Source organism: Acyrthosiphon pisum, chromosome A1 (genome assembly GCF_005508785.2).
Source record: "Acyrthosiphon pisum isolate AL4f chromosome A1, pea_aphid_22Mar2018_4r6ur, whole genome shotgun sequence".
Lineage (NCBI taxonomy): Eukaryota > Metazoa > Arthropoda > Insecta > Hemiptera > Aphididae > Acyrthosiphon > Acyrthosiphon pisum.
The window spans coordinates 111,836,731-111,849,345 of record NC_042494.1 but is presented as its reverse complement, the minus strand read 5'-3'; the positions used below and the strand labels follow the sequence as shown (position 1 = coordinate 111,849,345).

General features: G+C 28.9%; 2 protein-coding genes across 2 annotated transcripts in view; one reads left to right on the top strand and one right to left on the bottom strand.

The window, feature by feature from the left end:
- Window positions 1-5,014, bottom strand: part of LOC100162774 (scoloptoxin SSD14) — a 29,413-nt gene extending 24,399 nt beyond the window's left edge. Inside the window, exons 1-2 of the mRNA XM_029488053.1 lie at window positions 4,617-5,014; window positions 4,490-4,543 (exon numbers count right to left, since the gene is read on the bottom strand). Coding sequence (XP_029343913.1) covers window positions 4,490-4,528 — 39 coding nt within the window. The 5' untranslated portion in view covers window positions 4,529-4,543; window positions 4,617-5,014. The remainder of the gene's footprint in view (window positions 1-4,489; window positions 4,544-4,616) is intronic.
- A 1,933-nt stretch (window positions 5,015-6,947) lies between these two features.
- LOC100569198 (UPF0454 protein C12orf49 homolog) lies at window positions 6,948-12,104 on the top strand. The gene is made up of 4 exons (XM_003246714.4): window positions 6,948-7,247; window positions 7,342-7,492; window positions 10,657-10,799; window positions 11,625-12,104. The coding sequence occupies exons 1-4, from the start codon at window positions 7,146-7,148 to the stop codon at window positions 11,808-11,810; spliced, it is 582 nt and encodes a 193-aa protein (XP_003246762.1). The 5' UTR covers window positions 6,948-7,145; the 3' UTR covers window positions 11,811-12,104.
- The last annotated feature ends 511 nt before the right edge of the window (window positions 12,105-12,615 follow it).

Genomic DNA, 12,615 nt, shown 5'->3' with positions numbered 1-12,615 from the left:
TTATAAAATGTTCAATTTTTGTATCTTAGAATTGAAAATTTAAAACAAGATTCCACGTAAGTAATTAATTCTGTTACCAAAAAATCTAAAAAATACATTAACACAGTTTACTTTTATAGTCATTTTAAGTACAAATTTGGACGAAATTACATATTAAAAACCTAGAATAACTATTTTAGTTATTTTGTTGTGATTGTATAATATTATTCTTGGGTATACTTGAAACTTCTAAAGTATACTATTATATATCTATGATAGTACCACGGTTTTTTGTTGATGTATAACGCGTTATAAGTACCTAATAGATATTATGATATGATTAATTTGGAATTTATTATAGGTACCTATTATAGGTCAATTTTTTTTTAATACCATAGATAAGTATATATATGTCTAATACATAGACTGATATACCGTCTCCGCTCAGAATCGTTTTTCTTATACAGTGATATTATATCATTGAATTCAAATTTAATACTGTCCATTATACAGTGACCCACTTCTAACCTACTGTACAGCAGAGCGACATCCACTTACCCACCTTTTTATACTTTAAAATAAATGTTGAGACACTCAAATCAATTTGTCATAGATTTTCAATAAGTGAGTATAAATAAAAAATGATCATCAACATATCATAAGCGGAAATTCTTTTGTTTAGTTCTGACTTCTGATACAAATTTATCAATAACAAATATATGCTCGAATACATGTGTCTGTACTCGAAATTTGTTTTTTCCTTTTATTACTACGACTTTTGTCGATAAAAAAAATTGGTTTTAGAATATAGAAAAACTATTCTTTAAAATCACTGAAAAATGTGTATCAGCTTAAAATTGTTTGGGCCCCTTTCATTTTGGTACTTGAGGCTAGACCCCCCCCCCCCCTTAATCCGGCCTTGAGGGTTATTAAGGCAAGAAAAACTGAGAGTTCAGGGTATAAAAAACAACAGATAATGTTTACTGATCGAAATTCAAAATAATTCAAATTTAAAAAATTAATTCGATGAGGTTGGTGTTCCTCATTTTTACCATTTTGCCAATACGATATGTAGATACTTGTAGATTTGCTAGTAAAATTATTATTTCTATGTTTAGTAGTACTTATTAATGCGAGCAACTTTTTTCAATAATGAACAGTAATAAACCACCCGTTAGATCCAGATTAACCGACACACACCGAAATGCAGTATTAAAAGTGGCTTCGTCAAACATTTCTCCCGAAATTAGTGGGAAAAAAGAGATGTCAAATATCGTCTAAAAAGAATTATTAATATATTTTTTTTTGTAATTTATATAACAAATATTTTCATAAATAATTAGTGTGATTTATATTTTATTTAAATGTTAAAGTTCATTTTTTTTTTCATTTTTTAATTTAGTTACACTCCCACCTTCCTATCTTCAATTTCATAGGGTTACCATAGGGTGATTTCTTAATCAAGTCTTTTCATGTATAACTACTCTTTTCACATATACTTATTATGCTATATTGTATAGATTGTATATTTTCTATTAAAAAAAAAAAAATTTAGTTATAATTGCTGTATTCGTAAACATTTCGGTTACAATATGAACTATTATAATTATGGGAAATCTTGTTTTAAATTTTCGATCTTTACCTATATAAATTTTAAATTTTATAAATTACTAACTACAAAATAATTTGCAAAATTTCACGATCAAAATTCACATTTTACGTGAATTTACGTCAAAATTCTAAATATGAACGCTTATAAAAAAACATTGTCACTATAATATATTATTGGATAATTTTTAAATCGTATACGTACAACTTATGAGGAACCTTAAATTAAATTTTCAAACTTATTAACCGGGCGTACATTTTACATCGACATAAAAAAAAAAAGAAGAATATTTCAAATATTTATAAATATCCCAAAAAGGGTCAAAATATTTTGAAAATATTATCATGGTACCTGTAAAAAATGTTAGTAATAAATGTTGGTGAACATTTCAAGTTTATCATAGGTAATTCATTTTTGAGTTACCTACAACAACGAAAAACAAAATCGATATTGTCGAAGGTTTTGAGAATAAATTTCGGTTTTTACATTATTTTTATTTTTATTTTCCCGATGCTTTTAAAAAGAATGGGAATTATATTTTTACATCTTAATGCTTCCATTCTCTTTGTCTTGCAAACGCAGAAGTGCAAATGAAGAACATTGCAAATTGTACTCTCGGCTTTGTTTAGCTCTGTTGGTTTAAAAATTAGAGTGAATTGACAGTTTATACAATTTAAAGGTTATATCTAGTGAACGTCATAGGGTTTTTTTTAGATTTTAATTGAAAAGCAAGTAAAATATGAGTGTATAATCATAAGCGTGTCTACGGTGGGTGCCTAGGGTGCCTGGGCTGCCCCTGCAATTTTCGAAAGGCACCGGTCAACCAAGTTTTAAATCTTGTGGTTTACAACTTTTATTCAGAAAAAAAAAATGTCATGCATTGTTTATTTAGTTATAATAATATTATATTGCATTGTCGAATTGATTTATGATTCTATCACAAATCCCGAAAATAATATTATGCGGGTAACTGCCAACTGGTACAATTTTTGAGAAATATGAATTATTTTTATAACTATTGAAAACAAATAATTACAGTAGTCGAACACGGAGTGGTGGTGACGACCCCGCCAGTTCTCGGAATACCCTAGTCTATAAAGACAGACGACGGTACGGTTCGCATGATCGCATCTATTATTGGATATTGACATATTATTATTGTTAACTGTTGTATTATTTTTCATCGAATCCAGATTTATATAGGCGTCCCATAACATACATACATCAAAGAACGAGTCTTCTTTTTGTAGGAACATTTTTGTACATTCCATGTTTGTACATTCCAAGGATTTAAATTCCAAATTTATATAAGCGTCCAAGGACAAATCAATGATATATGTATTGTTTTATTATATATTACTAGGGCTCGGATTTATATGTAAATACATATTTTCTCTGTGACATGATAAACTAATTTCGGCAAGTGATAAATTTGTTTCACGATATTTTTGATAAAACGAGCTATATTTGATTTTACATATTTTTACATATTTTGTCATAAATACATGTTTTTACATATTTCACAATAATTATTTAATTTTTTCTCACATATTTATACAATTATACTGTTTTAATGTCTTCAGATTTAGAATAATTGAAAGGTTATCATGACTATATATTATATCGACAATCTTTTGAATTCGAAAATTTAAATGTGCAGGTTATTATTAATTGTAATCAAGATAATTAGATAACTATAGATTTTATATTACATTTACATTTTATTTTATTATTAATTATTATTAAGATGTTATGACAATATCGGCGATCTTTTGGATTCGAAAATTTAAAAATGATTGTTAATTAATGTTTGTAATCAATATAATTAGATAAATATACATTTTTTATTACATTTTATTATATTATTAATTATTATTTTTTTTTTGATAATACATATTTTGAATTCTTTAACACATATTTATGTACATATTTTTATTGTATAAATACATATTTTGGTTATATAAATACATATAAATCCGATCCCTATATATTACTATTTGTAGAATTTTGTTATTCTTTACAGTATAATATGCTAACACATCATATATAATGTTATTTATTATCTAATTTTATCATATGGACATACGGTGTAATCTAGGATTGTATATTGATGAATAATATATTAATATTTTTGGAGTTAAATTTAAAGGTAGGTACTGAAAATACAGAATACTGTATATTATTATTTGTAAATCGATTTTAATCTATAAATAGATAACTTGAATATATTGACTTTTTTAAACTTTATAAATGTTAAATTGGTGGGACTACCCATCCCCCAAATATTAGGGGCCAGGGGGTAATGTGGTATTTTTCGGTTAGGTTAGGTGGCGCCGGTCATTAGTTAGGCTGCCTATGCGTATAATTTGCTGCATGTGGGTGTAGCGTTATTTTAAAAATACCATTGAGATCAAATTTGCTATCAGAAAACATCCTCAAAACATTATTTTGGCTACTTATCGTGTATACATACACAAAAAACCCACATTATTGTAAAATAAATGTATTCATCGCTCTGCTCAGAATCTAAAATGTATTATGTTTAGGTATGTTTATGTCAAATATCAAAACATAAGTATAGCGTATAGAATAACTGTTAGTAAATTAGTAAGAAGTAAATAGCTAAACTAGCATGCGGCAACTTTAATATCAGTTATTCTATAAATACATTTTATCTAGGTATTTACAAAAATGATCTATCTGAAAGTAACACTTACGAGACAAATTCGAATCAACGATTTAAAATTGATACGCAGAACATCACAAAATACCAATTTGCGTACCGAGTACGTCGCCAGAAAGAATACACAGTACTCGAAAAGGCGTGAAAATATATTTTACACGAAGATATAATATTTCTACTTATATAATTTACTTAGTAAATAATATGTAGGTACCTACCTGTTTCTTGGATAGTTGTATAGGTTCCTCCATACTCATTAGTTAGGTAGATATCTACACGTTTAAAAAACTTAATTAAATAGTAACTAATTCGAATATTTTCATATTCAAATAATTTTCAACTTACACTCAATTCAAATTAATCTTAAGAATGGAATAGATCGTTAATTTTTACTTTAAATCTATCACGATTACGATATTGATATAGATATAGGTAGGTAGGTACTATTAAAAATAAACCACGTTTTGCGACTGCGACACCTCACAAACTCACAACTGAGTAATGAACAACAGTCAACAATAACTGACAATAATTTAGTGATAATAATATGTCACCATGTCAGTGTTGAAGACGTGTACTACACTATATAGTACTGTTGTGGCTAATGAGTCGTGAGTGAACTAGTGTGTACACAAAGTCAGTACCTAAGTCACAAAATAGAAAATAATATGTCAAATATCTGAAAGTGAACTCTAGAACTTTTTAATCAACAATTTTAGTACAGTCCACGGACTAAGATATAATGGACTGGAAACGACATGGCGGGCGGGTGACGGGGTACGGCCCGCAAAAGGTTCCTCTGTTATAATCATCACTCATAATCGAATGTTTTCAGCGCTACCAGTGGTTTTATTTAGCGTCACATTTTGTATCTCAGTCCGTATTTTATACAGATGGCGCTTTAAACTCTCGATTATGATTGCGACCCCCCGTATTTGCCTCTTGTACATACTTTCGAGGCCGCTGATAAGCTGCTCGTTTCCAAGGTGTTTAAATACAGGAATGCACCGCTCATGGTGCGCATGCGTAATATGGTATCGTCCGCATAACATAGATATTAGATAACATGTTGATTATTGATTATCAGTGATTTAAGCGGCAAACTAAAATTTTGAATAAATACGATATTATGGTGTGGTATTCAAAACTTACCAATTCTTACCCAAACACTAAACAGGTTTTAGCTATCTTTATGATGCTATTTTATTTAAGGTCACTGGTAAAATACATTTTACCTGACACAGTAACACGCTTATGACATAGGAATTTAGAGTATTTAGACATGTCCTATTTCCAACATATTAATTGAAGTAAGATAATAAAAACGTAATAGGTGGGAATTTCTGAATATGATATACTAAAATTCCATTTATATTAGCTAGTGTAAAACTTTTTTGTACTTTACGATATAATCAAGATTTTCTAGGAAGAAATTTTAGTTCAAGAGCGTTTAAGAAGTTACATGTGCAATATACAAGCGATACGTATCGGACCCGTATCGGACTCAGACTTCGATGCGAGCCGGTACGTAACTATTCCATACCGATACGTACTATTCCATACCGATACGTATCAAATTTTTCTTCTTGAAAATCTTCAATATTTCTTTTTACAAATGGATTTTATTTGTGATATTTGTAATAAAACCTATTAATATTATTATTAAAATATTATTAAAAAATGTTGTACCTACCATTGACTAAATGGAGCAAATTATATTTTGCCATATTTTAAATTTATACATTGTGATTATTGTTTTTATTATTATTACTATTGACTAAATGTAACAAATTATATTTTGCCATATTTTAAATTTATACATTGTGATTATTGTTTTTATTAATATTACTATTAACTAAAACTATTCTATATTATTAAAAAATGTTGTACCTACCATAGACTAAATGTACCAAATTGCATAACTCAGTTAAAACTTAAAATATACTAAATTCGCAAATTGCAATATTAATAATTTATGTTCAATTATAGGTATATCACATTATCAGTTATCACTGAGTTATCAGTTACTATAGTTATGCGGCATAGATATTAAAGAATGGATAGGCCATGTCTATATTAACAAAATAGAGGGTCATGGGGCCGGGATGGGGAAGAGAGAAAGACTGTTTTTTATCATTGCTTCTCATTCTGACAGAGGTTTTATCATAAATTATATACAATAATTATACATATATCTATTTGTGATAAGACCTCTATAACCTCAACAAATGTTCATGTTCGTTCCCGTAAATGGCCTATCCTGTATCCATTCTTTAATATCTATGTTATGCGGAATATACCATATTGCGCATGCGCACTATGAGCGGTGCATTCATTGATATATATTATGTCAATGGGTGCATTCCTGTATTTAAACGCTCCTTCGTTTCCAGTCCATTATATTATCTTAGTCCGTGGCACGATTTAAGATAGTACTATCTTAAATTGTGGTCCGTGGTACATGTTATCAACTATTATCAAATCATTCTTATCACTGCGCCGGCCATGTTATCTTAGTTTTAAGATTGATAAAAATTTACTGTAAAATTAAAAATTTCATTCAACATCTTTATTCTTTATTAAAATTAATTAATAAAACTATCAATATTATAAATATTTACCTATGTATTATTAAAATGTATTGATGGTTTTTTGAGGTCAATACTTAAAACTTAAATTTAACGTAATTTGGCAACACTCAAAATTATACTATTTAAAAAAATTTAAGTCTAGTTACTGTTATAGATATTTATTATGTTCTTTATGGCCTGCGTCTCAGCTATGATTACAATTTAATTGTAGTGGATCTCAACAGTTAAGTTTATTTTTATTTCATATTTAGCCACTGAAAATGCCAGGTGCCAATTGCCTGTCATGTGGAGAGCTTTTTTATTCAGTTTCATTAGACGAAAAATCGTGCTGTCAGTGATTTTTGGCTGCTCGTTAACATACTGTATTGTCAGTTTCTTATTGATTGTAAGTATGATAACCCAACAATATTAGTTGACATGTTAACAATTTTATCTAGGACCTAGGTTCTGTAAAATAATGCAATTTATCAAACTTTTAGTCACCCAGACGTACAGACACATGGCGAATTCCAAGAAAATTGGATCACAGTGCTTTCGTTTGGATGTCAGCCGAAGTCGATTTGAACAACTCATCACTTCAAAGTTGTCGGAATACTGTACAAGGCAGAGAATATATAGCAGATGACAAAGGTACTTATCACTTTTGCAGTTAAGCTCAAATTACATTATAGTGAATATAGCTGAATATAACATGGTCATTAATCAATATTTTTTTTTAACAAAATACAAATTTACCATTTAATTGAATATAGAAATGTTAAGCTTGAGTAATCACATGTATGCTAGTTATAATAATTATAATGACATCTTGTACAAATTAACATATTGTAACATTTATTTATAATTTAATTACCATTCTCTGCATAATTTTAAACAACTGTATTAATGATAAATTTTATAATATAAAATTTGCTGCTACCACATAATATTATATGTAATATTATATTAGGATTTAGAAACAAAATAATTGTTATAGATTATCTTATATTTGTTTATAAATGGTTTTTAGTTAATTATAGCAGATGTACTTGGAATCCTCGAGATGAAAATATAAACAAAATATTTACAAAAGTTATTTTTTAAATCAAATGTTTGTTTTATAATTGATTTTACTTTAATCAATGTTATTAATTTTATAAATAAATATGTAACATTGCAACATATTATTATATAATATTATGGTAAACCAGTAGTTTTTCAATTCATTAACTTACCTTTTGAAGTTATTTATTCATTTTCCCTGTTAATCACACACAATTAATTTGAATAGACCCTACTATACTCTATTCAAGATAAGTTTGAACCGTTCACCCGACCAAAACATGTTTTTTCCGTGCATTCCTGACATCAGTAGTAGCGTATGCACAGTGGCCAGCACCGGTGCCGATGATCGACGACGTCCAGCAATGACTGTCAGCCAATCACAGAACGCATTGCCATCACATGGGGGGTCAGGCACTGTTTAGCGGCTCAGTCAGCATGCGCGACGCAGTTCAATCTTATCCTGAATAGAGTATATTACTATTTGAATTAATAATGAAATTAGTTTTGTAACCATCAAATATTAATACAATTTATGATTAATAATCTTTTATAATAATAGTTGTACAAATTCATATAGTTTATTTGTTAATTAGGTATAAACTAAATAAATAAAAATAATTTTACTTTCTTGGTAAATATTTATGCTAATAATACCTACAATAACCAATTTATAAGTATTTATTTTATTTTCTTGACCATTTTTTTTTCAAAATTACTTATTCTTTACCTTTCAGTTTTAAATTAAAATGTATACAACCTTTCTGGAATTTACTTTTACCCAAATCAATGGATTAGTAGTATAATTTCAAAATTGATGTGAAATATTCAACGTACAACGGGTACCCACTAACTAATAATCTAAAAAATTATACATCTTAAGTAGGTATAGACGTATAGTTAGACATTGGAATTAATCTTCTAACATAAATGTATTAATATTGTAATTACTTATTTGTATTATTATATCTTGTTGTATATAAGTTAAAAATACATGATTAGAATTTTAATAGCAATATTATATGAAAATTAATGTACCTACCTCAAATGTGAGGTAACATAACCAAATGTAGTGATGAATGTGCAAATGTGAGTGTAATCCATTTTAATAGATTAAAATATACTTCTGTGTATAAGTTGGATTGTAAAAATTGAATAATAATTATAAAATTCAAAATTCAGATAAGTTATGTTTCATTATTTTTTCATTATGTTTTATAAATAAATAAAGTTATACATAATGTAATGGAGGATAAGAATGTATAAGCAATTACATATTATTATGTATCATTGTGGCCACGTCGGTACATGAATATAAATGTAAGTTATTAAATTACAACATATATCCATATAGGTAAACAGTTATTTCCAATTGTCTTAAAACATAAAACAAAAACATTTATCAATTCTTACTCGATTTAATATAATATTGTATGTATCTCTTTCTGTAGATTACAGCTGTGTTATCTCCATTTTTTAGATATTTTACTTGATTTGTTTACCTTGCAACTATATTTAGATGTGCCTTGAATTTTTTTCAACACGGCCAATCCTTTTAAAAAAATGTAACTAGGTACCTAATCACTTTAGATCAATAACTTGTTTTCTTAATTACACATCAAACTTGTTTTGAATAATCTGTCTTGTGTTTTGTCGTTTGGATATGTTTTTAATGAAAAAAAAAATATATATAAAACTTAGGTTTAGATATTCTATTTTGTATATTAGGTTGGTTACTGTTTTGGGAGGATCACTTGTACAAGTAACGAGTGTTCTCCAATTTCATATCAATGTGCAACTTCATACTTATTAGTTTATTAATATTATCACCTGTATTCTAAAAAATAAAATCTGCTATTATACAATGTCAATACTTGCCATTCAAATAGTGATGCAAAACTAGAGTTTGTGATGGAAAGGTCGATTGCAGAGAAGGAACCGTGGGCAATGTTGTGTCTGGTAGGCTCATTATTGTTAAGGAGAAAGAGGTTTTCGTCGTCGAGAAACTCTTCAACCACTTTTCCACGGTCGTCGGTGTGGGAGCATCCCCAAGATATATTTCGGCTGTTAAAGTCACCTAAAAGTATGAAGGGCTTGGGGAGTTGCCGTATAATTTCTATGAGATTTTGTTTTGTGAATTTTTTACTGTCGGGTATGTAAATGTTGCATACACATAGATGTTTTTGGAATTTGACAAGCGTAGCTACTACTTCGAGATCAGAGATAATGGGGATGTTTTCGCTTTCGAGAGAATTACTAATGAAGGTAGCGACACCTCCGCTTGCTCTGTTTGCAACAGGTCTGTTTTTAAAAAAACGGGAGTAATTTTTGATGTGAGCAGTGTGAGTGTCCTTGAGGTTGGTTTCTTGAAAGCAAAAAATCTGTGGTTGAAGATTGTAGACAATACGGTTAATATCAACTGAACGTCTGTATAAGCCGTTAATGTTCCATTGAATAAATGTGTGAATAATTGAATACCTATTGTAAGTACACAAATTGTAAGTAATGAAGACAATGGTTTTTAGAAATAGCATCGAAAAGTTATCCAATTTTTACTCTAAAATTAATACTTGGCCCACTCTCGTGTTAATGCAGGTTATCTCGAACCAGTTAAAAAAAAAATCCTAATTGATTTCATACGCGTTTTAAATTAACTATTATAGAAACTGTTGGAATAATAATTTAAAATGACAATCCCTGTAATAGCAATCATGTACTTTATAATATTATTATTAAATATGTTCCTATAACAGGTTACATATGTCAAAGAGACGATCTCCTAGCGAACAACTGTTGCGGAACTACCGAAAAACGTTATATATGTGATACGTGCAACGCGGATGGCTGTTGTGTGCTGTACGAACACTGCGTGTCATGTTGCCTCAATCCCAATAAGGTTAGTCCTGCTAATATTAAAATCACGATCATAATATTTTCGATGTCATATAGCTACCATAGGCGCCAGGTCTTAAAAAATTTAACGGCGATGCCGATTTGACTACCACATTTAAAGATGGCAGACCCGAGAGCCAATAAGCAAAAAAAAACATATCGACATATCGTATTTCCTCTCAATTATTAGAACATAATCGTGTTAAAATCGATTTTTACGTTTAAATTGGTTTCAAAAGTAATTTTACTGTAAAATAATAAATACCTATTGATTTAATATTTCTAACGGGTGCCTGGCGGCTGCGTACGAGTTGATTCCCGGGTACCTGTTTACTTGCACTGTACCGTTGAGTGATTCCCGGGTTATTAAGAAGTACGTACGAGTTGAAACACCACGATGAGGTTGACTAACAAGTTTCTTTAAAAATATTGTTCTCTTTATTTTTTTCATATTTTGAAAATCATTAACATTTTTGTTAAAAAATTATTAGCAAAAAAACTTGGTAATTAAAAAAATTAATTAATTTGGTAAAAATGTATAACACATTGTTTTTAAAAATTGGTATCTGGTGATGAGATTACCAGTATACCGTGACATATAATGACCCGGGAATTAACTCGTACATACTTAATAATGACCCGGGAATCAACTAATACATAAAGTAGGTCTCGGGAATCAACTCACCTACTGCGTGCCTGACACCCCTCAAAAATTTCAACGCGTGCTCGGGCACCAGTGTACATGGCGCCTATGCCTCTGAAATGATATAATCAAAAAACCCATTAAAATAATTAATCGACGAATTTGTTTTTGTACATCCGATCACAGAGAAAATTATTAGAAACCGTGCTGGGTAAGGCTTCGGAGACGTTCCGTGTGCTGTTTTCGGCAATCAATAATCATTTTGAACTATGCTTGGCCAAATGTCGAACGAGTTCTCAGAGCGTCCAACACGAAAACGCCTACCTAAAATCGAACAAACACTGTTACACGACCGCCGACAAAGTACCCTGACTGCAGTTGGCTGACACGCGGATTTTTTTATTGATTGCATTCCAATATGCACATTATGTACACTAATCGTGCTGGGTAAAGTGCAATAATTGCAAACTGTTCTTGATCAAAGTAATCATGTACAGTTTAACATAATATCCATGTGTCGAGCACATCATTTTTATTGTTTATAATGACTGTCGATTTTATCAAGACTATAATATTATTGTTATATTGGCATATGGGTGTTGAAAACAAGTCTGTGTAATGTACAATTAGGAAATTAAAATTATTTTACTTATTTTTTTTTGAATATTTTAATAGTTTTATTTATGATTATATTTTATAGCAATAGATAACTTAATTGTTGGTGTCATTTATGTTTGTCCAGCCATGTAAATACCTAATAGGTACTTACTAGTTTTGGTACAAGCAATTTTTAATTTTTATAATTATTTATTACAAGATATTTAAATAAATTCAAAGAAGAATTGTTCGAAAACAAAATTTTAATAATAATACCATAAATACAAAACGAGACTGGATATCAAAATAAAATGTATCATATAAGTTACTATTGATATTATAATTTTTGAACAAATTACGAAATTTCCTATAAAAAATAATATTGGTAATAAAAAATATAACTATAGTAAATACATAAATTAAGTTGTAACAAAATGTTGTGTTTTAATTTTATTTTCACCACATATTTTTGGAAAAATATCATCCTCGTCCAAAATAATGCACTATTACGTTATAAATAGTTAGTAGCTAGCTGACAGAAAGGTATTTACCTAACCATAATTCTATTTTCTAATGTTAA